We start from the raw sequence: 24,526 nt of genomic DNA on the forward strand, positions 1-24,526 counted from the left end.
CAGGCTGTCATTTTCTGTCCCCATTAAGCAGGAGACGAGTCACACATATGGGCGAACTGGTCAACCGCGATGTCGCCGAAAGGAGCGAGAGGGCAACGGAGGTCGACAGGATGGTTGGAAACAGGACGCGTTCTGAAACGCCATGTGGTCGTGTGTCACCGCAGGAAGAAGATGGGCCAGTCAAAGCGTCGCTACTACTGGGCATTAGGCCAGAGGGTAGTAGGTACAAGCTCTAACCTAGGTACCTACTCGCTACCTAGGAAGGGATGGCCTTGTACGCTAACTAGCGGCTAAGGACTGGCAGCCAGGCCTGGTCGACCTCACCAACTCGTTCGTCTAGGGCCCTGCATGGCCAGTAAACATTGCACGGCCCCCCTTAAGCAGCGAGAATACTCGTACAGGGGCCCGTCCCTAGGCGCGACGGGGTATTCCGCACCCAACAACTCGCGTTATGACGTTTTTCCCACCTCTTCTCCTCGCGAAAGAGTCCAAACTCGGCTAATATCGTCCTCGCCCTGCAACAAGCCTTGTTCCTTGCATCGGCTCGCTAGTGCCCACCTGCAATACTCAATGGACTGTGACTCCCTCGAACTAGATACTAAATGGGGAAGTCTCTGCGATCTCGCGAGGTGCGATCTGCTCTACGGCCTATATTGGAATATTGCTCGAGAAAAACCACTGCCTCATGGATCAGCCTCGAAGACCCCTTGTGCTGTGATCCTGTTCGACACATCCGGCAATTCGCCTGTCTCCAGCATCATTCGAAAGTGTATATAATGAAGAGCAGTGTGCTGCCTCGAAGGGCTTGCATCCCAGTCTACATTCTCCCATCTATTACCCAGCGCAAAAGTCATCGTGTTTTCTGCATTGAAGTTCAGCCTAGGCGTTCCCCCAAATCTTGGAACAACACTCCACATGTTCCCCATCAAACTGTTGGCAAAAGGCGTGACTGGCGCCTATGGTCTTGCGCGTGAGGCAATGGCCGACCACGACGTCAAAAAGACCACGACCGGTCAGACCCAGCTGAAAGTTCCGGCCTCCACTGAGGCTGAAACCGACCTTTCGGATACCTCGTCGGTCGAGTCATCTGACGGCGAGGCAGCGGCACAAGAACTCGACGAGGTTCAGCAGTCGATTGCACCAAAATCCAAAGACATTCAACTGGACAATGCTCACGACGTTGATGAAGTGTTGGAGGCCTTTATGAAAAGACACCCACCTCCCAAATATTCGCCAGTTGCTGGTAAACTGGAAATGCCCGTTATCCTGCCTCAGCGCCGGCCAAAGAGCAAGGAACGAGGCTTCATTCGTGCCTATGCACCGATGCTGCAGACCTGCGGAGTCGAGCAGGGCGAGTTTCTCGACTTTCTAGATGGGTTTGGAAAAGCGATTCAGGTATTGAACTTCGTTCCTCTTCATGAATGGTGTGACCATATAGGCTGATTCTATTGCTTGTTCAGTTGCATCCGGTTTTTCATGCTTTCAACCTGGCGTGCGCTGGAGCCGTCATTGCCAGTGACATCATGGTGGGACCCATGTTTCCCGTCCACGTCGGTGCCATGGTGATTCACACCGGCGTTGAGCTGTCAAGGAGACAATATGTGAAGTATGAGTCGAACAAATATCTGGACAACATGAACGAAAGCTTTTTCAAGCCTCGAGGCCTATATGCCTTGGTTATGGCATATCAACCCGACTCCGATGATGTGGTCCAAAACGTTGACATGAATACCCACGTGGTAACCTCGATCGCAAAAAGGGATTCGGGACGAGGGAGCCGATTTGCCAACGCAGCAGGTTCTTCGAGAGAAGTCGAGATACCTGAGTCTGCACCCATCATCTTCCCAGAGCTGGACGATCTACCGGCAGGCGAGAAAGAGAATGCATTCAAGCGCAGCAGCAAACGACTGGTTGACTATTTTGATCGCCGGGCCCAGGCCAAGTTCGAGCAGGCGAATCCTGGATCCAAACTAAACTTGTATCAGGAGAGGCAATTTGCGTCGCGCTTCAGCGATCCCAATCATCCCGCCAACAGCGGCAGTTTAATCGCTCTGCTGAGCGGCGGCAAGATCGACACGACTGAGATGGATCGAGCAAGGGCTGAGAGAAGGGTACGCAAGCGCCAGTTCAAGGACTCAAGACGTGTTGCGAGGGGCCGCGAGCCGCGCTACGATATCACCGGTGTCAACAAGCGAGCTCCGCAAGGAGGAATCAAAGGATTGATGAAGTCGGATGTGCTGTATCTTATGATCGTGAATTATCCCAGTGAGGCGGAGTTGAAGGCAGCAGCTCAAGCTATGACCAACCTACGGTTGTGATAGAGCCAGGTTGATATCGAGGGATTTTCGACAAATAATTTAGCATGCCACTAGGTATAGCGAACTTTTGTGTTCTCCTGGTCCTCGTGTCGAATCTCAGTGCCACTCCTGAAGGACGAGCGGAGCCGGCCCCTTTTGATATTTTTGTACAGGTGGACGTATTGAACAGTTCTGCTGGCGTTTCCAACTCAGTGTGACGTTTGATATCTCAATTGATCTGCTTCCTAGGAGGTGATAATGAATCCATTTGGGCTCCAAACCTGCGACTCAAGGTGGAGGTGTTGTAGAAGTGGAAAATAGCGTGAATAGACTTTGGTTGGATTCTGTTCTTCTCTCCGACAGGACAATCACAAGCCATCGAGTACCGAAGGTCATCGTACGAAGGCGATCAGCTGGAGACATGTGCAAGGCAAATTTGGGCCCGAAGTCTCACGGGTAAAGGACTGGTGCAGCCTTGCTGAAAGAGTTTCCCCTTTATCAAGGCCGGTCTGTTGTCACATGCCGGGTAGACGAGAGCGGTGAAATACGATGTCCATGTTCTCACCATCTGTAGCCAATTTGCATTTAGGAGTCTTTGGCAACAACAGAAAGGTTGTTTGGGGTCTCCATGCAATAGCGAGCACCCATAGAGGCTGCGGTGCCACGATAGTTTGCGCTTCACGCAAAGAATTCATTCTCCATTCATCGTGAAAACGACCACCCGAGGCTGGCGGGGTTTGTCTCTTTCAGAGTATGCATTAGGCGGTTTCATCGAGAAACCCCAAATCATACGATCGAAGGATCATTGCTCAAGCAGAGGACTGTCGAGAGGCATCTATATGACGTACCCACGAAGTCGTCACCGGCCTAACTCACCGAGAATGAGGTTGCGATCCGTCGAACCAGAGACAACTGAAGGGGTCAGCAATATTCAGGATGCCAAGTCAAGATCACTCACTGATTGGGTCTTCGGTAGGCGAGAACCGTACGTCGTTGACTGTGCCTTTATGCCCAGGGAGTTTATAAAGTAATTTCGCGGAAGCGGCGTCCCAGACCACTACGGTCCGATCACCTGCTCCAGCACAAATCTTATCTCCTTTCGGACTCCAGCTTGCTCGTATCAGATTCTTTTCGAAGCTTGAAGGAGCTCCATCATAGGTCCGTACGGCCCGGTCGACCGGAGCGAATGGTCTGATATCCCAAGTTCGCACGGTGGAGTCATGAGAATTTGAGAGTAAGGTCTGCGAGTCGGGTGACACTTCCAATGAGGAGATCGTGTCTTGGTGGCCACTCAGGGTGTAAGTTACCTCCATTTTGCGAGCGTCCCAGACCTTGATATCGTTGTCAATGCCACCTGAGTAGATCTCGTGGCCTTGCTCTGCCATGGCCACTGCTGTGATGGGAAAGTCTGTTTCGATGTAGTCGACTGCGGCTTTTTGGCGGGGATCCCATATTCCGATGCAGCCATCATCACTGCCACTGACCAGGAGATCTTGACCACGTCTGCTCAAGTCCAAGCAGTTTATAACCTCCTCATGACCAACGTGCTTGCGCATTCTCAGCCCCGTTTCCAGGTCCCAGCTAGCAATAGTCATATCGGCAGAAGCGGAGTATATTGTTCTTGAATCGCGGGACCATTGTAAATCCAACACAGCACCCTTGTGGCCAGTCATGATTCCATAGTTGTCGCAGTGACCATATGTATTCCAAAGCATTATTGATCGGTCCATGGACCCTGACGCGATATGCTGACCGGTAGGATCGAATCTGGTTGCGAAAACCTCCCCCGAGTGACCTGTCAGTTCCATGATAGGAGCAGCCAGCGCGCTGGTGCGAAGAGACTGTTGTAAATTGATTAGCGTATCAACCAAAGCCTTGCAGTTTTGAAACCTACAGAAGGCACGAGGCTGCCATTTTGGTCTTTTGCGCCAACAGTGAGGGCCTTGTTGTCGTTTAGATCGGAACAAGACTTTTGCCTCTTTACCAAGGCCTGCGGCTGGCTAAAGCTGTCAGAAGCTTGTCGCTTTATGGATGGCATCATGATGAAGAGGCCAGCAGAAACTTGTAGGAGGGTTGAAGACCAGAGGGGGACGATGAACTGTGAACGCAGTCAACTTAACGAGTTCAGCGAGAGATCCCCGGCCAGACATCAAACAACGACTTCCAGAAACTTTTTGGCTCGAAAATCGGGAAATTAGTTTATCCGGAGGTCCAAGGCCCACCAACGCCTTGGCATGCTGCGTCTCCTACTTTGAACTCAGCCACATACCAGGCTCCATAGTCAGTGACACGTCTCTGATATCTCCATTCGAGACAAGAACGAGTTGTCCGAGTTGTGGTGAGATGCTCGTCCGTCGATAGGGATATAATACTCAATTGAAATGGCGTCAAGCCAGAAAGCAGCCCGCGTGGGCGAAGAGTAAGCTGTCTCTTGAAGCGCCGACTTGTTCATGGACTGATCGTGCTCCTCTCAGAATCTGGAAGTGAGTTTCCCCCAAATTCAATGGTTAACGGGCCTTACATGATCCTCAGGACGCGGGTGGACAAAGTCAACGCCGAGCTTGTCACGCTCACGTATGGGACCATCGTGGCCCAACTGTGTACCGACTACGACTATGACTACACCCAGGTCAATCAGCAATTGGACAGAATGGGGTATAATATCGGCATGCGACTCATTGAGGATTTCCTTGCAAAATCCAATACTGGCCGCTGTGGAAATTTCAGGGACACGGCGGAGATGATCTCCAAGGTACGTCCATTTACTCCGCCTCTTTAGAATGGGTTTCTGACCATAAAAAGGTTGGCTTTAAGATCTTTCTGAACATTACACCCACCGTCACGAATTGGACCGCCGATAACAAGCAATTCTCGTTGTTGTTTGATGAAAACCCTCTGGCAGACTTTGTGGAGCTTCCAGACGACGGGCGGGCTCAAGATGAGCTGTGGTTCTCTAACATACTCTGTGGTGTCCTACGCGGAGCATTGGAAATGGTATCAGCAATCATGATGGAATCCTTATAACCATATACTAACGGGATCCTAGGTTCAGATGTCCATCGAGGCACGTTTTGTCAGTGATATGCTTCGCGGCAACGACGTGACGGAAATGCGGGTTACCCTGATTCGGTACATCGAGGACGAGATGCCTCCTGATGATGAATAGTGGCACCGGACTCCTACTATGGAGCGAAAAAGTGTGCTCTGGCAAACAACAGAGCTCAAAAGGATTACAAGGGACCCGGCACACGAGTCGTTTCTCCAGCCATTGATCCGGACGTCACGTGTCAAAAGCCCCTTTTTCTCGAAGGTACTACTAACAGTATCTACAGTACTCGGGGGGAATTGGGGAAAGGGATTCACTATTACCCCTGAGAGAGTTTCAACAGTGCAAAGAGGGGGTAGGGGTCACTTCCGGGCAAATGCTGAGCGGGCACAGCGGTCAACGGTTTTGACCTGGCTCATATTACCTGTCTTATTGCCCGGTTGACTGCCTTGAGCCGGGCGTGGAATTTTTGAAATGTTTGCTGCATAGAGATCTTGTCGAGGTGGCAGAAATCAATCGAGGTGAGGTTGTGGTGCAAGGCCAAGCACCCCACCATTCGTAGCCCCATTTTCGGCAAGGCGTGCTGCAATCTTCGCGGGACGTATCCATAGGGCTGATGCGGAACGCACTCTGAGTGGCCAGACCGTGGTCAGAGGCCTTTTTGCCCTCAGGTGCCGTGTCCGCCTCTCGCTGCTCGCCCCCTACCCTCTGATCTTCTCGCCTGCGCCCTGACAGCAGCTCAGCAATCACGAGCCCGTTCTCCAATTTACGTGGGCTCTGATCGGTCTGCACCGTGCAGCCTAGCCAACCCAACGCCGAAACCTCAGCCGGCACCGGGGCACCGAGCACTCTCTATACCAAAAACCAACCTCATCTTTCTCGTTGCCTTTTCGCCTCGCCCACATCCACCACTACCACCTACTAAAGCACCCAGTTACTATCACCTTCCCAATTTCCCATCAGGTCATCTTTTACTTTCTTCCCTTTTACCAACCCCTCCATCTTCCCTGATAGATCAGGACTGCTATCAGCTCGCTACAGTACCTAGCCTACCGCATTTCTTACTCCCCTGCAGCCCCCAGAGGTGCTTGCGCTCCCACCGCATCCCATAATTCGTGGCGGTCGCGTTTCGTCTGAGGCTCCCGCTGCTCGACCTCCATCTATCGCAGCCCACGACAACACTTAATCTGCATCAGCCATCCTCGCATCCTCTACCGATTCCTTCTTGCAGAAAATGAGGCTTCTCTCTATTATCTGAAGTCGCCGTCGGTTTGCGCGACCGACTCTCTCCGCACTCCCATTCACGAACAATTCGAATCATCATCTCGCGACCCACCGACCTGACACACTCCCACGACTGAGGTTCTCTCCTCTTCCACGCACCCTCACTCTCCTTCAAGCCCTATCCGCTTCCCTACACAGACCCGTATGTCGATGGCTACCATGAACATGGCCGGCATGAATCCTGCTGCCATGGCGCCAGGCGGTCCTGTTGGTGGTGGAATGATGATGATGAACAATGGCAGCCCGGCTACACAAGTCAACATGGGCAGCTCTCCTGAACAATTGAAGGCTCAATTAAACACATACATCTACGAGTATTTCCTCAAGCTTGGTCACTATGATCTTGCTCGAAGCCTGCTACGTGAGGAAAAATTCGAACTCCGTACGAAACCGCCGGTCAAGCAAAGCCCGGGGCGACGTAAAGATGCTGAAGTGAATGGTGTTGATGGAGATGCCATGGATACCGATGTCAAAGACGATATTCCTGACGACCTTCCCCGCCCCCAGCATGTTACCGATGCCAACACCCCTGGCATCGGCTTTCTGTTCGAATGGTTCAGCATCTTTTCCGACCTTTTCACCGCGCATCGTTCAACCAAAATGCAGGGTGGTCAGGGCGGGAATATGGGACCGGCTGCTCAATATTTGCTTCAACATCAGGTACGAGTCCGTCGCAAGCCTGTGTTCGGCACAATCCACTGACTTTCCGCAGAACATGCAACGCATGAGGGAGAACCAGCAGAATCAGAACCTCGCTCGACCTGGCATGATGCCCCACAACCGATTCAACATGCAGGCTAATCTGCGCGGCAACGTCGTGAATGGCAATAATATGGCTAATAAGTAGTGAGTGAGCACCGCTTAAGATAACATTTCCCCGGCTGCAAAGACGCTGACACGTATTCACAGCACTCCTCAGCAAATTCAGCAGCAATTCAAACAGGCACAGATGCTTCAGCAGCAGCAACAACAGCAACAGCAGCAACAGCAGATGCAGCGTGAACAGGGCGACGTGGACATGAATGGTCGGGCCTCGTCGCCGGCGGAGGGCGAGAATGGTGGGTCGCCGTCCAAGAGACCCCGACTCGAAGGTCAACAGTTCAACGGTGGCATGATGCCTAATGTGCGGCCAGGAATGCCCAACGTGGGACCTCAGCCCATGCTGATCCAGAACTCTTTCCAACCCAACATGAACAACCCTCAGTTTCGGCAAAACGGTGGCATGCCACAGAAGCCCATGCAGGTAAGCAGTCCGTTAATTCCTGATGGTGTCTGCGTTGACTGACCGATAATAGCCCGGAATGGCTAATGGCATGTTGAACATGGGCAATTCCGGATCACCTCTCATGCAGAACGTGGGCCCTCCATACGAAAACAACATCCAGCTAGAGCTTTACAACCAAAGGATGGCTACCCAACAGATGCAAGGTGGGCCAGGTGCAGGCCAAACTGGAAACCATGCTCTTCAAGATTATCAAATGCAGTTGATGCTCCTTGAGCAGCAGAACAAAAAGAGATTGATGATGGCAAGACAGGAGCAAGACAATGCTGTCAATAGAGACGGCGGCCCAGGTGGACCCATGGTTGGAATGCAACCCGGCGGCATGTCACCATCAGGCAGTCGAACGGGCACTTCGCCCATCCCAGTTGATGGTATGAAGCGCACGCCACAACTCGGAGGCATGCCTAACTCGCCATCGGCGGGAGACATGGCAGGAAGATCGCCTGGCACAATGAACTTCATGAACGGCATACAAAGCACCGACTTCAACCCCAACATGTTTATGAAAGACAATCAAGGCATGGTCCCCGGTGCTCCCAATATGAGGCCTCCCACGGCCATGGAAATGCAGGCAACCATGGCTCGTCAACAGCAAAATCGTATGGGTGGCCAGTTTCAAGGTGGTCAACCAATGGTGCAGCAACCCTCTCAAGGTGGAGGACCGCAACCGATGGGCACGCCTGGACAACGGAATGAGATGCCACCTCCTCAAGCTCCCGCTGGGAACAATGCTCAACGCAACCAGCCTGGATCCCCCCAGAGTGGCAACGCACCTCCAACCCCGTCCACAACGAACAAACCGAACCCCAAGAAGAAGGCCAAGGAAGAAGGAACAAAGAAACGTCCAGCCAAGAAGGGTTCAACAGCTGCCGCTGCTGCGTCTTCGGAGAATGAGCCTCCTGCAACACCCACTCCTTCGACCCCTCTCACTCCAGTGCATCCTCCAGGTTTCAACAATTCGGCTGGCAAAGCCGGTGCTCCTGGAATGCCGAATCCCAGTCAAGCTCCTCCACCAAATGCAGCCATGCCGCCCAGTCAACCACAGATGCACCAGCCAGATCTATCCCAACAAAATGCTTTCACCGACTTCAATGCGGACCAGAATTTCAACCTGGATTTCAGCAGTTTAGAGAACAGCGACGTTTTGGAAAACTTCGACTTTGACAGTTTCCTGAACACGTCCAACGAGGACACATTCAACTTTGACAATGCCATGATAGGGGGAGACTTTGGGGTTGACGCAACTAACGAATAGTTGGCCGTTGCAGGTGATGCTGTGTATCAATTACTAACTAATGCTTTGGCGTTACTGATGATCTTTGGATGCTCACGCATGGTTGGTTACGGCGTGTGCACGAAAAGAGCTCCTGTCCTTTTCTCCTTTTGGAAATACTTGCTCTGTTGATTACTATACCCGTTGCTCAGACGAAAATGATTTTACTTGCTTGGACATAACTTTATGGGTTGACATGTAGTTGCATTGGTATAGGGATGGACAGGTGCCTAATTCCAGTTTCACTTTCCAATTCTACAGTATGGCCTCGTCGTCGATATAGACATCGCTATCGCCTCCATGGTTCGAGTCGTCTACCTATCCCTTCTGGTACCAACCACCTTTGACATTCGCGTTGGAACTCCCCTTCTAGGAGTGATCTGATGCTGATAGCGACTTCTTTGGCGTCGGATCAATGCTCGCACCTTCTGCCGCATCTGACTGCTTCGCTCTTGCATTGGCAAGGCGAGGGAGTCATGTCGACCACCACTACTTTGCGAAGACGGAAAGCTGTCTTGAACCAGCATGTGCTTCATATCCCACCCATACTCTGCTGTCTCCCTTCGATGTGGACTGTGGACTGAAACTGCACGTCCGTTGTCGTCATGAGGTACCAGAATTGGGACGTGCTCCTCTTCCCTGGTGACTCAAGGACTCCCATACAGGAATTCAACACCAAATGCTTCGTGCTGAGGCAGAGTGAGTGCTATGCACCTTTGAGCGAGAACAAGGCACACTGACTCACTCGTTCAGACGTGGATATCTCCTCGAGTGATGCCACCGTTGAGAAATATCCCAACAATTTCGAGTCGATGACACTGGTTCCCATCCTCACCTCCTTCATTGCTAGTCTCGAGCGTGGCGCGGCATTCCGAATTTCAATTCACAGCTGGGATAAACCAACCCCATCTCACCTCTTGCTCAGCTACAAGACCCCCGAAGAAGCAATTCTGTTTGAAGCACGAGTGTACATTGACGGAGTTCTCGTTGCGTAAGGACGACAACGAAAGTCAAGTCGGCCGCCTGGCTAATTGACCATACAGTCAACGTGCATTCGACGAAAATGTGTGGCCGGAAGTCATTGGTATGAAGAATATCCCCACCCTGACGCAAACCTATTTGGCTAATGGCGCTGTAGGGGATCCAGGTTGTCCCTGTAAACCCCTTGTGTACCGGTCAGGGCTAACGGCACAGATCGCGATGCTCGGTATCTCCAATTTCCCACGTTCTACAGAGAAATGCTTCAGCAACCCGGTTGGGATCACAGCGAGCTCATGGGTCGAATCAGGGTTGTAATCTCAGAAGGGGTTGTGAGAGACAATACTCCCCCGGCTGCCTCCGCTACCAGGTTTGATCGCCTGCGAGATGTCGTTGCCTTCTCCTTTCAGCATGCCCCTCAAGGTAAGCAGGAGTTGCAGCTTCCCTCAGCCTCAGTCAAAGCTAAGACACCTCAGACATCCTCGAGTACTCGGGAATCGCATGGCCAAGCTTCAAAATGTTCCAAAAGCTGCCCAGCAAACCGTCGCGGCCTGGACCGATCGGCTCTCGAGTCTCTGGTATTTCGGGCCACGAAGCTCATTCGCATTCGCCACAGCGGTTACCTCCAATAGCGTCGCGAAGTAAAAGGCTGTCGACGAATGAAAATTATCAAAACTTGTTGGAATCACAGAAGCATTCAGAAGCCCAGCTCGATTCGGTCAGGAAAGTCCCCAATGTTGGTGTCTTGAAGAGCCAGTCCCCTGAAAGCCAGATTCCCATAAAGCTTATGGCGCAAGATGATGACCCGTTCACCTCCTCGCATCAGACCCCTACGGCGATACAGCAGTGGCGGCTACAACTGAGGTCAACCAGTCACGACGTCTCCATGCCTGATTACGCGTCCAGCAAGACCGATCGCAGCGTCGTCAATACCGAGATGTCCGGGGTCAGCGTCCCGCGAGCCAACTTTTTGAAGCACATGAATGAGGCCAACCCTGAAGAAATTCTCCAAGCTCTAAGTCCTGCTCGTCAAGAACAATTATTCAAGGCCCTCAGCGCATCACATAGTCCAGTGGCCGGTACAGGCACTCAGCCACCAGCAAACACTCCTCGGACCACCAACAATTTCAACACTCCGAGAGTCATGCATTCTGGCGGTGCCAACGCTGCCGCGACGGCAAGAATCTGGCAGGAACCACGGCAGCGACGCCGGACATGTTCGCTAGCTAGTTCCAGAAGCACTTCAGAGCCAGTGGCGCAGCTGATCAAAGAACAGACCAGTCCGCGACTGCCCCGGGGACCGAGTGCACCTGCAGAGGGAAAAAGCCAGTTGTCAGCGGCGTCGAGATCGCTTTCACTTGGCTTTAATCGCCAGAGATCGGCCTCGAATGGCTCAAAGCGCAAGCGGTGCTCAACCTCTCCGGGATTGAGCTTGGGTAAGATAGAGGACACAATTCAGGTTGTGATTTCTTCTTCTTCTTCTTCGTCGTCCCCTGCATCAGAAGGGGATCGAGACGAGTCGGCGGGACCAAAGTGCGTGGCGTCACCGAGGAAATTGGGCTTTACTGTAGCAGACTGAAGGCACAGGGCAGGGCAGGTAATCATGTTTTAGCTCAACATTATTCGACAAGGCATAAGAGAGGCATCGTTGATCTACTGGAAGGCAAAGGGCAACGAGGCTGAGGTCAAGAGCGAGCGAGACGGGGTCTAGATGCATTGACATTCAGTCTAGGTATCGACGGTGACGGTATAGTGAAGCACAGGAGGTTGAGACTCCTGAGGTATACCTATCTAGGTAGACAGTAACACGCAATGGTTTTATGTACCAAGGACCTTGTATGTACCAGCTTGCCAGTATCCAGACCGTGGCCGAACTTGGCAAAACCACAAGCATCTGATTCTTTCATAATTAATTATTACCCCACAAACTCGGTTATTTGCGGTGCGTCACGCTTTGGACCTTTTGCCCCACGTTCAGAAAACTTTTGCCTCTTGCGCTCCTTGCGAAGATTGACTCATATTCTCTAGTCTCCTCTGTCCCGCGCTGAATGATACTCCCTTCACATTCATACTCACGCTCTCTTCGACGTTGATTGAAACCCTGGTGTGGTGATCCCAATCGAACCCCAGACACTAAGCCGAGCCACTTCCTCGCCGTGGCCGCATACTTCCAGCATACTCGGTTGACCAACTCTCTTTTACTGTGACGACTGGTCTCCGGTCGCGAATTGCTCGTTCACCATGCCTATGTATGTGCAGGCTCTCTGTAAGCATCACAGGGTAGGACTAATCGACATATCTTAGGCTTCGAGAGCCCTGGAAAAAATACCGCAAGTTCAAGCCTCTTGACTTGCCTAACCGACAATGGCCCTCGCGGACCAACGACAAGCCTCCTCGGTGGCTGGCCACTGATTTACGAGACGGCAATCAAAGCCTTGTTGATCCGATGGTATGAACACTCGCTTCGGAACCTCTTAACCCGCGGGTTTAGAGACTGACGGTCGCTTTAGGATGGTGAACAAAAACTGCGCTTCTTCAAGATGCTTGTTGAGCTGGGTTACAAGGAAATCGAGGTCTCGTTCCCTTCCGCTTCGCAAACCGACTACGACTTTACAAGATACCTGATCGAAACCCCCGGCGTGGTCCCCGACGACGTTTGGGTGCAGGTTCTGTCACCCTGCCGCGAGGACTTCATCCGGCGGACTGTGGAGTCTGTAAGAGGAGCCAAAAAGGCCATTTTACACTTATATCTTGCTACCAGCGAATGCTTCCGCAGAATTGTGTTTGGCATGACTGAGGACGAGACTCTTGCCCTGGCTGTCAAGTGTACCAAGTTTGCGAGATCCATTACGAAGGACGATCCCAGCCACGCAGGTACAGAATGGCTCTACGAATTCAGCCCCGAGACCTTCTCAGATACATCGCCCGAGTTTGCGGTACGAGTGTGCGAGGCGGTAAAAGAAGCGTGGGGGCCGACCGAAGACAGTAAATTGATTTTCAACCTCCCCGCCACGGTGGAAATGGCCACGCCGAATATATTCGCGGACCAGATCGAATACTTTTGCACCCACATGACCGAGCGTGAGAAATTTTGTGTCTCGGTGCATCCTCACAACGACCGAGGCTGTGCTGTAGCAGCTGCAGAGCTGGCTCAGATGGCGGGTGCTGAAAGAGTCGAAGGCACTCTGTTCGGCAATGGGGAACGAACCGGGAATGTTGATCTCGTTACCCTGGCTCTGAATCTGTATACGCAAGGTGTCTGGCCCAATGTCGATTTCAGTGACATCAACAAAGTCATCCGTGTCTGTGAAGAATCAACAAAGATACCCGTCAACGAGCGGTGGCCATATGGTGGCCAGTTAGTTGTTTGTGCCTTCAGCGGCTCACACCAAGATGCTATCAAGAAGGGATTTCAACTTCGCAAAAAGGAAGGTCGTGGTGCTGAGGATCCATGGGAACTGCCCTACCTGCCACTCGATCCTCAGGATATCGGACGTACGTACGAAGCCGTCATCAGAGTCAACTCGCAGTCTGGTAAAGGGGGTGTTGCCTGGATTATCCAACGCAGCTTGGAACTGGACCTGCCCCGCGGGTTGCAGATCGCATTCAGCAAGATTGTGCAAAAAGAAGCCGATGCCAAAGGTCGAGAGTTGCTTCCTCGAGAAATCCAGGCCCTGTTTGAAGAATCGTATCATCTCAAGAAGAATCCGCGATTTACTCTCATCGACTACAACATCACAGCTGTTCGGACTCCCTCACCAGCGCCCCAGACGAAGATCTCGGCAGGCCAGCCACCCCAGACAGCGGCGCCGGCCCAAAATACCTCGACTGCCAAACGACAGTTTGCAGGTATCATTGCCATTGATGGAGTTCAGCACCCGATCGTGGGGGTGGGCAATGGTGCCATTTCCTCCCTCGCTAATGCTTTACATTCCTTGGGAATTGATCTTGATGTGGCGGATTACAAGGAGCACGCCATTGGTGAAGGGAGAGAAGTGAAAGCTGCGACGTATATAGAGTGTACGGCAAGCAACTCGAACGAGAAAGTATGGGGAGTTGGGATACATGAAGATGTGGTCCAGGCATCCTTGATCGCGTTGTTGAGTGCAGCAAGCTCGGTATGTCTCACCCCCCACAGCGAAGCGAGTTTTTCCTGGAAACTGAAAGCAGAAAACTGACTCTCAAACTCGGCAGTTCTTGACATCGCGGGTTTCCACGCCGGTCCCTTTTAAACCCAAGCACCTGAGGCAGTTTTCTGAAGCGGAACTCGAAGCTTTGGAGCGTCTAAATCTGAACAATGGCTCCGACGGCCCCAACAGCCCATTGAGATCGTCCGTGACTGCAACAGAAGGAGGTGTTACACCGTCTAAATTGAACAAGGAGACGAATCCGAGCAGCGTCGCCGCGAAAAAGATTGACATCGACTTGCTGGAACAGAAGGCTGAGTCTGTGAATGGGCACGTCGCCGAATCCTAGTATGTCTGGACAGGTGCGGACGGCCATTTTCCTGAGGGCCACGGTTCATTTGCATGAAAACTAAAAACGGGGGGGTAATGGGGGTTAATTAGGCCATCACTAGTGGTGATTTACCAAAAAAGAAAGTGGGTTGATTATTTGTTGTATAGCCAGGATGGATGCGCCTTGGACACAAATCTGATATTGGGCTGCGCCAGCGGTGATCACCCCCCTGCAACATTTGCATGATTTACTTCCTACAATTCCTCTTAGAGATCTTGAACCTACCCCAGATCTGTCGCCAGGTGCGATCTTGCACATGCTCGCGGCCTCTGAATTTCGACCCTCGGATGTGTTGTGGCACATCACATGTTTTCCATTTGTGTTCATTCACTTGCCTCGTCCAGTCTGTATAAGCCGGGGCTAACTGTCTAGGTAAGTACTAAAATTGAAGTGCCTCTAGAGGGGCTTGGGGGTTCGCCCCCATAGACACCGAGGAGGCGCCCAATAGCTTGCATGGGGGTAAAGGTCAAGCTCAGGAGACCCAATCGACCACCGCCCGATTCGCTTAAAGCCGCCCCTCAGGTCGGGCTGCCAACACCGAAATGCATCCCTCTGCTCCCCCCACGCGCATTTCCACTCGTCCCAAAGGCTCCGTTGTTGCCGTACAGTGAACCATGACGACGGCCATGCAGCGGGCTTCATCCACATCCATGCCTCTCCGCTGCGCCCATCAGCCATTCACCCTTTGGCGAGCGACACACGGGACTCTCCCCTTGGGCTCTTCCCATTCATGACAAGTCCGAAGACTTCTTCTCACATGCCTTGGGAGTTGTATCTCGGCTTCATTCCAGCTTCCTTTTCTCAAGTGTGAACTGTGCACTACCTGACAAACTGGTTGTCTAGTATAACTTGGGCATCGATGCCCTACCCACCACTTCAGCCTCAATTGTTCATGAGCATTCCTAAGCTTTGAGCCCTAGCTTTGTGTCATTCCACCATCTCTTTTATGAGAAGTCGGATCATGGGTGTCCAGAAGAAGTGGCATTGATCACTGTGTTCGTTAATTGTTGAAAGTCACAGCCCTCACCACACGGTCCATCCCTGTCGAACGATTCATCCGCGCAGTTGACGCCAGACTGGACCTCGCATTATAGAAACCATGGCCTCGGCCGGTCGCTCTCCTTCCGCACGTCGTTTCCTCAAACCACTCCTTTATTCCGGTGCTGCGATCGTCGGGGTTGGAAGCACCATCTTGTACCTCTCCTACCGTCCCATCAATGTTCCTGGCTCCCAAGGCGCCATCGTCCCCATCCCGCGAACAGAGGACGGCACGATCATCCCTCCCAAATTTCCCTTGATCAAGCCCCGTGCGGAACAGATCGCCGACCTCAGGAAGAGCGGAGGACTGGTGGGCGCCGCCGCGGAAACGCCCATCCGGCAACAGTTGAAGAATAGTTTAGACCGATTAAGAGGCGCAACAAGTGGCGACAGTGACACAAGCTTGCCAGCGGAACAAGCTGGGGAGCCATACGATCTCTTAGTCATCGGTGGAGGGGCAACGGGTTCAGGCATCGCTCTGGATGCGGCTACTCGTGGTCTCAAGGTTGCCTTGGTCGAGCGCGATGACTTCGCGGCGGGGACGAGTAGTAAGAGCACGAAACTTGTGCACGGTGGTGTACGATACCTCGAAAAGGCGTTCTGGGAGCTGGACTACAACCAATATGCCTTGGTCAAGGAGGCGCTGCGTGAAAGGAAATATTTCCTCGACACAGCCCCTCATCTATCCATGTGGCTCCCTATTATGATACCTTTGCAGAAATGGTGGCAAGCGCCGTATTTCTGGGCAGGTACAAAGCTTTATGACTATCTGGCAGGTAGCGAAGGCATTGAAACCAGCTACTTCTTGACCAAGAGCAAGGCCCTGGACGCATTTCCGATGTTGAGAAAAGAGAATTTAGTGGGAGCGCTGGTGTACTATGATGGCGCGCACAATGACAGTCGCATGAACATTTCCATTGCGGCAACGGCTGCGCTGTACGGTGCGACTGTGGTCAACCACATGGAAGTCACCAGCTTGACCAAGGACCAGAATGGCAAACTGAATGGTGCTGTTGTTCGAGACGTGATTGCCGAGAAGAATGGCAAGCCGGCGACGCCTTTTACGATACGCGCCAAAGGCATCATCAATGCGACAGGGCCTTTCTGCGACTCGATACGAAAGATGGACGACCAGAATGTCCAAGAAATTGTCGCCCCTAGTTCTGGTGTTCACGTGGTGCTCCCGGGATACTATAGCCCGCAGAGGAACTCGATGGGTCTGATCGATCCTGCAACGTCCGATGGCCGTGTCATCTTCTTCCTCCCCTGGCAAGGGAACACGATCGCAGGCACGACCGATGCCCCCTGTAAGATCACCCAGCATCCGATCGCTGGGGAGGAGGAAATCGGCTGGATTTTGAACGAGATCAAGGGATATCTGTCCCCGGAGATCAACGTTCGACGTGGTGATGTGCTTGCCGCCTGGTCGGGGATTCGTCCGCTCGTCAAAGATCCTAAAGCCAAGAATACCGAGTCATTAGTGCGAAATCATCTAGTGACAGTCTCGGCCTCAGGACTGCTCACGTGTGCTGGTGGTAAATGGACAACATATCGTCAAATGGCAGAGGATGCGGTCGATGAAGCTATCGACCAATTCGGGCTACAGACAAGGCCACTGACAACTCCGACGAGAATTAGTGGGACTGAGAAGATGGACGACGCTGCTCCGCTCGATGGGACTTGCCAAACACACCAAGTCAGGCTTGTTGGTGCCCATGGATTTTCCAAGACTCTGTTCATCAATCTGATTCAACATTTTGGTCTCGAGACCGAAGTGGCAAAGCATCTTGCGGAGGCATATGGTGATCGTGCATGGACTGTGGCAGCACTTTCAAGCCCGACCAACGAGAGGTTCCCAGTGCGAGGAAAGCGTATTTCGGCGCTTTACCCATTTATAGACGGAGAAGTACGGTACGCGGTCAGACACGAATTCGCGCAGCGAGCCGTGGATGTGATTGCACGAAGGACAAGATTAGCTTTCCTGAACGCCCAGGCGGCGTTGGAAGCCTTGCCTAATGTGATCGATTTGATGGCCGAAGAGCTAAAGTGGGACAGTAAGAGGAAAGACGTCGAGTGGAAGGAGAGCGTGGCTTTTCTGGCCTCGATGGGCCTTCCACGAAGCAAGTTGAATGTCTCGAGGAAGGATGTTGAGAGTGGAAAAGCCGGGTTTGCGGACGAATACGAGAGAAAGCTATATTCAAGATACGGTAAGTCAAGGGCTGTTGGGCCCAACAAGCTGTAAGAAATGCTAACAGATTGCAGATGGTCCAGCGGATACTCTCGAGAGTGACTCAAAATTGAGACCGGGACAGAATCCAGTCCTGGGACAAGACTCGCCCGCCAACAAGTAGCCTTGTCTTCCGCTGGATATGCAGTCTGGGCAACCTTTTACCAAACGATGGGGTTTCCTCGGAGCTTCTGGCAGATTTTTTCGCTGTTGTGGCCCTGTCGATCCTATTCGTCGTACCAAGTGTATCAGTGACGGTCCTCGCAGGATATTTGGATACAACTCATCCGTCCAGAAGGATAGCCATTCAGCGCTGCCGATCCAGTGTGGGCTTTGACGGTTCAACAAACTACTGCTTGGATCTGCAGCAGTTGTCGGTGGTTCCTGCCTGCAACACAGCATGTGGTCACACGTCCAGAACTACAAAAAGGGACGAATTCCCTCTGTCTCTGCTGGACTATTCTCCTCTGCGCAGACTCCTTATCCTTTAGCAACGTATTCATCCGTTGGAGCAGAGCCGCCACCACTCCGTACCCTTCGCTTTCACGGTGCGGCTCGCCTCCACACATCCTCAGAACATCGCGCTGTTCGAATACCACCATTTCCTTGGTCCTAAGTCGCATTAAAGATGGACGTCTCTCGCAACGCGGCGGGCGCCGATGTTCGCGGTAACGACAACAATCTTCCCACCAGTAACGACACGTTGGTCTCGAATGACCACGGCAACCCGGAGAGTGGCCCCAAGAATGGGGATATGGAGCAAGAGAAACAAATCGATCCTATGGCCAGCCGGACCGACGGTGGTGTGGAATACAAGAGCATGGTCTGGTGGCAGGCAGGCATGGTCATGGTGGCTGAAACCATCTCTCTCGGAATTCTCTCTCTGCCGGCTGCGATGGCAACGTTGGGCATCGTCCCGGGTCTTATTCTACTTGTGCTGCTGGGGGCGATGGCTTCATATACCGGGTTTGTCATCGGACAGTTTAAGAGGCGATACCCTCACATTCACTCGATGGCCTGTGCTGGTGGAGTGTTGTTTGGCCAATGGGGAAACTTCATTCTCGGCTGGGGTCAATTTTTGTTCTATGTCTTTATCATGGGCAGTCACATCTTGACCTTTTCGATCATGATGAACGCCATCACCGACCACGGGGTGTGTACCATTGTCTGGATGGTGGTGGGCACCATTATGAGCCTGATTTTCACGCTGCCCCGGACGTTGAAACACCTGTCCTACTACTCGATTGCCAGCTTCGTGAGTATCATCGGTGCGGTCATGATCACCATGATCGGGGTGTCGATCACGCAGCCGGGGGCGGGACCAGATGGGGTTCTTCATGTTCGTCTCTGGCCACAACCAGATCTCACCTTCAGGGACGGGTTCAACGCAGTGTCGAACATGGTCTTTGCGTATGCCGGCCACGTTGCATTCTTCACCTTCATCTCCGAGTTGAAGAACCCGCACGACTTCCCCAAGGCCCTCGCGTTTCTGCAATGCAGTGACATATCCATGTACATCATCACGGCGGTGGTGGTGTATTACTACGCCGGAGACAATGTCGCCAGTCCGGCATTGGACAGTGCGAGTACTGTGGTCAAGAAGGTTGCGTACGGGGTGGCCATTGTGACGATTGTCATTGCCGGAGTGGTCAACGGGCATGTCGGGGCCAAGTTCCTGTACGTACGACTGCTGCACGACCGAGAGGACGACCTGCTGCACCAGAAGACGTGGAAATCATACGGTGTGTGGTTCGCTATCGTTAGCATTTCGTGGCTGGGGGCGTGGGTCATTGCTGAAGCTGTGCCTGTGTTCAACCACCTGTTGGGCTTGACTTCGGCCTTGTTTGCATCTTGGTTCACATTCGGATTGTCGGGCATGTTCTGGATGCACATGAATCTCAACGGCAAATGGAGTTTGGGCAAGGCCTTTTTGTTTCTTCTCAACTGCGTCAATATTCTGGTCGCCGCCATCTTATTCGGGGTGGGAACATACGCCAGCATCTCGGCCATGGTCGAAACCGGGACAACGAATAAGCCATTTTCGTGTGCCAACAATGCGGGCGGGCGTTGATTGATAGGGCCCCGTGTATTGTCGGGACATTGGTGGTATTTCCATCGGACTCTTACCGCGCGTTTCTTAGTTATTGATAGGAAAGACCGAGGGTCCTGCCTTTGTTTCTGTTGTGTTTTGGCAACTGTTTTGAGTCTTTCGTTTACAGCTTTAAGGGGGCAGATGGCAAGTGAGGGCGGTGCCATGGTGCATATTATTTCCTGCCATGTTGGTTCTAGCAGAGGCCAGGAAGGGATGGGATGAACTGGAAGCGGGAAAGGAATAGGGGAGGGAGAAGGTTTAGATAGAAACGTAGGGTAGTGTGAACACGAGGATTCTCCCCTGCCTGCCAGTAAGCCCCGTTTCATGCGAGAGCGCATCAGCCCGGCAGCCCAGCAGCCAGATTATCCTTGTGTAATACACTCTTTCTGTTTCTGTTTCTATTTCTGTTGCTTCAGGGTGTTTATGCCTTTTGACGTTTGCCGGTCCGGAACGAAGGAACGAAGGAAGTAAGTCCTCGCAAAGCGGGCAGATACAATGCTGTTTTGTCTTGGGGTTTTTTTTTTCCTTTTTGGAGTTCTGGAGAAATAATGAGAAGACGATGACGTGACTCGTTGTGGTGTAATAATGCCAACTACCTAACAGCGAGGCACGCGAGGCACGCGAGGCTAGCGTAGGTAACTGCCGAAGATTGCACCCGTCTCGGGTGGGGAGGTTCTACAGTTCAGTACGAGGTAGGTAGAGTACCAAGTATGAGGGACTTGCAAACGGCAAATCATCGGGTGAGGCGGAGGCGGCAGAGCGAAAGCGGCGTGGGCGGGCAGGCAAGTTTTTCCAAGGCCCAAGGGATCTTGTAAAAAAGAATCATCCCGCTCAAGATTGCCGATGGGGGGCCAAGAAGGGAGATTGATTCCAAAGCCAGATGAGAGGGAGAGACGAGAAAGGCCGTCACGGGGGCTTGAGATCGGGTTGTCAGGCTCAGGTCCAGGTTCAGGTTTAGGCTTCGCCGAAAGAGATTCTTAGAAGGCCTGGCGAATTGCTGGCGTAGGCCGCTGAAAAGAGGTCAAGGAACGTTCCGAAAACAGAGGTATTCGCCCAAGAAAAATGACTGGATTTACCGGTACACAATTACGATGGATCAAGACGGGTGTGTCTCGTCTCGCGCCAACTGCGGAATTGTCACCTGAGCGACAGAAAAGGCCCAACTTGGTATTACGAGGTGCTGAGCAACGGAGAATTGTACTCAGTAGACTGGAGAACAAATGTAAAAATGCTTTTCCGCCGAGTTGATGCTTGACGGGTATCGGTATCTCACCACGGCAGTGCAATGCAATGAGCTGCTCAGCCTTTCACGCTCACAACTGCACACCTACAACTACCTTTATAGATAAGTACCAACGACGTCTGAGATGGGACGAGATAGATAGATATATAATCATCATCACCGTCACCATCTGCTGGATTTGTTCTTGTTTTCTAATTTGTGTATCACTGTTTACATATCACCTGCAAAACTTATCTCTTCAGATACAGATCCCTGCGGAGGGTTATTTTTATTTCACCATCCAGCTTGTTCTCGTAAGACAGAAGCTTTTGTTTACTGAAGAAAAAAAAGAAACACCTGAAGTTGGCGCAGCGAGCGAGTTCGGTACTCTTCACTTTCGTCGGATTTGCACGACCTAGGCATCGAACAAAAGTCCCATTTCGGACCATTCCGAGACCATCTACCTCCTACTGGGTTAAGATCGGAAAATTCCCTCTTGAGAGAAGTCGTCCCCCTATCGAACAAAAACCCCGGAGGCGCTGCGGGTGGTGATGGTGACACCTGGGGTAATTTATTAATTACGTCATTTGAACCCCCCCTGATCTGGACAGCCTTGTTCCCCCACTCCGATACAAGAACCCAAGAGGCGATCTGGAGAGAGAGAGAGAGAGACTGGTGACAAGTCATGGCCAAAGTTAAGCTTCACGTCGCCATCATCGGTGCGGGGCTCGGAGGATTGGCAGCTGCGATTGCAATTGCTCGAGCTGGTCACAAAGTGACGATTCTGGAACAGGCGCCGGCTTTGGGAGAGGTGAGAGAGGACATCTATCCATCTATCCATTGATGAAATATTGCGACAGAGGGGGGAAGTGAGAGAGAGAAAAAGTGAACAGTTCAACTAATGCCATTCTCGTTCCAGGTCGGTGCAGGCATCCAAGTGCCCCCCAACAGCACCCGTATCCTCTCTCGCTGGGGTCTCCTCCCGGCCATTGAAAAGGCGTCGGTGCGCCCACAAAACTTCATCCTGCGCTCCTACCGCGACGGCAAGGTCCTGTCCACCCAGCCCTTGATCCCCCACTGCGAATCCGCCTATGGGTACCCGTACCTCCACATCCACCGGGCCGACTACCACCAGATCCTGGTCGAGGAGGCCGAGCGCCAGGGCGTCGAGATCCGGCTGGACAGCTTCGTGACGGGCATCGACTTTGAGCGGCCGGGGGCGCACATTAGGGGCCAGCCGCACCCCTTCACGGCCGACCTCATCGTGGGCGCCGACGGGCTCAAGTCGGTTTGTCGCGAGGCGCTGCTGGGCCGTCCCGATCCGCCCCATCTGACGGGCGACCTGGCGTACCGGATCGTGGTGCCCGCCGAGGCCATGAAGGCGCACCCGCTGCTGCGCGACCTCGTGGCCGTGCCCAACATCAACTACTGGCTGGGGCCCGACGCCCACGCCGTCTCGTACCTCCTCAAGGGCGGCAACCTGTACAACATCGTCATCGCCTGCCCGGACAACCTGCCCGAGCTGGTCAACCAGCAAAAGGCCGACCTGGACGAGATGCACGCCCTCTTCGCCGCGTGGGACCCGCAGCTGCGCGCCCTGCTGACCCTGTGCAACGACACCAGCAAGTGGCGCCTCCAGAACTCGCGTGAGATGCCCTCCTGGAGCGACCAGCGCCGTGGCCGCTTCACCCTGCTCGGCGACGCGTGCCACGCCACGCTGCCGTACCTCGCCCAGGGCGCCGCGCAGGCCGTCGAGGACGGCGCCGTGCTCGGCCACCTCCTCGAGAAGATCGAGTCGCGCGCCCAGATCCCCGACGTGCTGGCCATCTACGAGGCCGTGCGCAAGCCGCGCGCCACCCGCGTCGTCAACGCCTCCTCCCAGCTCGGCCGCGACGTCTTCCATCTCCACGACGGCCCGCGCCAGCGCGAGCGCGACCGCCAAATGATCGCCTGGCAGGACCGGCCTTTTGAAGGGTACCAGAACCGCTGGCGCGACCCGGTCTTTCAGCCGTTCTTGTTCGGTTACGATTGTCGCGACGTCGTCGATGACGCTTGGGCGAGGTACCAGCAGGGCAGGTTTCCGGGGACGATGGGGAAGTTTGCCCCTCAGGATTGAAACGTGTCTTTTGATTGCGCTGCGCACCCCGGAGGGGGCTCATGGTTTATATATGGAGAGAGAGAGAGTGAGCGAGGTGTTGTGTGAACATGAAATTAGTGTTTTGGCGTTATGGATTATATGCACTACTATATGTGTAGTACATGTACATGTACGTGTAACATGTGGATGGCATGACATGACATGAGATGATACGACATGGCGTGGGACAGTATCACAAAGTATATCATAGCAAGGTGTCGCAAAGTCTCACAAACTTTGTCCTACCAAGGTATCGTGTGGTATACCAGAGCATACCGGAGCACAAGTTGACTTGACAAGCTTTCAAACAGGAAGGGGAAAAGAGAATTAAAAAAAGTATACATGTCCCAAGAGCCCGTCCAAAGCGGCACGATAGCACTTGTACAGCCACACACACAAACACGACGCATTGGGTTATTTATTTGCTTTGTATATGTATGGTATGTAGGTATCAACTCGTCCACCTGCCGGACCTGTAGTTTAGATTCTCGGAAAGAGTCTCGCAAGGCTGTGATACTCGGTCCTACTCTGTATCAACAAGTAGCGCCATCTCCATCTCCATCTCGGTCCCAACTCTCAGATCTCAGGTTCGCGCGGTTGAGATGGTCTTTCATAGTCAAGTTTGCGTCTTCCGCTGCCACCTCACTGCGCCGCCGTGGGATGGAGATGGTATGTGTCCTCGCAGGTTACGCCCGCCGTGTACGTCGGCACATGGCGAGATTCTGCCCACTGAGGACTATATAACTGATTGGCCGAACGGTCCAGTGGCGCGTCTATCGCCCTTGTCCCTGTCTTCGCCTTCAATCTCTGTTAGCATCGTCCCTCTTAGACTGGGTGTCAAGCTGGGAGGGCTGGAGGGGTACCTTTTCGACGTGAATTCCATCAACTCAACTCGAGTCAAAGCCTCCGTTGGACGCCGCTGAATTCGTTGCATTCAGTCCCACTCTCCCCAAATGTCTGCGGCGAGATGAATGGGGAGATCGCTATGCCATTGACTGACCATAGGATGAGCACGAAAGATATGCTGTGCTGATTGCCGCAAGGTGTAGGGCTCGAAAGATCCCGGTCAGATATGACGTCGCAAAGAGAGAGGGTCTCATGTGTCAAGCACAATTCCTCTCCGGGTGTCCAC

The 24,526-nt window shown here is 52.9% G+C and overlaps 8 protein-coding genes across 8 annotated transcripts; 7 read left to right on the forward strand and 1 right to left on the reverse strand.

Moving 5' to 3' along the window:
* Positions 1–915: 915 nt before the first annotated feature.
* AYO20_00582 (hypothetical protein) lies at positions 916–2,318 on the forward strand (the record flags this gene model as incomplete). The annotated part of the gene is made up of 2 exons (XM_022638891.1): positions 916–1,395; positions 1,461–2,318. 2 exons carry the CDS (start codon positions 916–918, stop codon positions 2,316–2,318), a joined length of 1,338 nt encoding a protein of 445 aa, XP_022505174.1.
* Positions 2,319–3,083: 765 nt separating this feature from the next.
* On the reverse strand, positions 3,084–4,335 carry AYO20_00583 (hypothetical protein; the record flags this gene model as incomplete). The annotated part of the gene is made up of 4 exons (XM_022638892.1): positions 3,084–3,118; positions 3,174–3,209; positions 3,256–4,138; positions 4,192–4,335. The coding sequence occupies 4 exons, from the start codon at positions 4,333–4,335 to the stop codon at positions 3,084–3,086; spliced, it is 1,098 nt and encodes a 365-aa protein (XP_022505175.1).
* Positions 4,336–4,678: 343 nt separating this feature from the next.
* Positions 4,679–5,463, forward strand: AYO20_00584 (hypothetical protein; the record flags this gene model as incomplete). Its single annotated transcript, XM_022638893.1, has 5 exons — positions 4,679–4,716; positions 4,772–4,780; positions 4,830–5,049; positions 5,100–5,291; positions 5,344–5,463. 5 exons carry the CDS (start codon positions 4,679–4,681, stop codon positions 5,461–5,463), a joined length of 579 nt encoding a protein of 192 aa, XP_022505176.1.
* A 1,323-nt stretch (positions 5,464–6,786) lies between these two features.
* Positions 6,787–9,164, forward strand: AYO20_00585 (hypothetical protein; the record flags this gene model as incomplete). The annotated part of the gene is made up of 4 exons (XM_022638894.1): positions 6,787–7,287; positions 7,340–7,473; positions 7,537–7,870; positions 7,923–9,164. The coding sequence occupies 4 exons, from the start codon at positions 6,787–6,789 to the stop codon at positions 9,162–9,164; spliced, it is 2,211 nt and encodes a 736-aa protein (XP_022505177.1).
* A 623-nt stretch (positions 9,165–9,787) lies between these two features.
* Positions 9,788–14,636, forward strand: AYO20_00586 (2-isopropylmalate synthase; the record flags this gene model as incomplete). Its single annotated transcript, XM_022638895.1, has 9 exons — positions 9,788–9,881; positions 9,936–10,173; positions 10,226–10,316; positions 10,430–10,583; positions 10,637–11,464; positions 11,536–11,596; positions 12,465–12,609; positions 12,671–14,278; positions 14,355–14,636. The coding sequence occupies 9 exons, from the start codon at positions 9,788–9,790 to the stop codon at positions 14,634–14,636; spliced, it is 3,501 nt and encodes a 1,166-aa protein (XP_022505178.1).
* A 1,141-nt stretch (positions 14,637–15,777) lies between these two features.
* On the forward strand, positions 15,778–18,067 carry AYO20_00587 (hypothetical protein; the record flags this gene model as incomplete). Its single annotated transcript, XM_022638896.1, has 2 exons — positions 15,778–17,923; positions 17,979–18,067. The coding sequence occupies 2 exons, from the start codon at positions 15,778–15,780 to the stop codon at positions 18,065–18,067; spliced, it is 2,235 nt and encodes a 744-aa protein (XP_022505179.1).
* A 504-nt stretch (positions 18,068–18,571) lies between these two features.
* On the forward strand, positions 18,572–20,014 carry AYO20_00588 (hypothetical protein; the record flags this gene model as incomplete). Its single annotated transcript, XM_022638897.1, has 1 exon — positions 18,572–20,014. One exon carries the CDS (start codon positions 18,572–18,574, stop codon positions 20,012–20,014), a length of 1,443 nt encoding a protein of 480 aa, XP_022505180.1.
* Positions 20,015–21,942: 1,928 nt separating this feature from the next.
* AYO20_00589 (hypothetical protein) lies at positions 21,943–23,373 on the forward strand (the record flags this gene model as incomplete). Its single annotated transcript, XM_022638898.1, has 2 exons — positions 21,943–22,068; positions 22,177–23,373. The coding sequence occupies 2 exons, from the start codon at positions 21,943–21,945 to the stop codon at positions 23,371–23,373; spliced, it is 1,323 nt and encodes a 440-aa protein (XP_022505181.1).
* Positions 23,374–24,526: the final 1,153 nt, after the last annotated feature.

The sequence above is a fragment of the Fonsecaea nubica genome (assembly GCF_001646965.1).
Source record: "Fonsecaea nubica strain CBS 269.64 chromosome Unknown Scaff2, whole genome shotgun sequence".
Lineage (NCBI taxonomy): Eukaryota > Fungi > Ascomycota > Eurotiomycetes > Chaetothyriales > Herpotrichiellaceae > Fonsecaea > Fonsecaea nubica.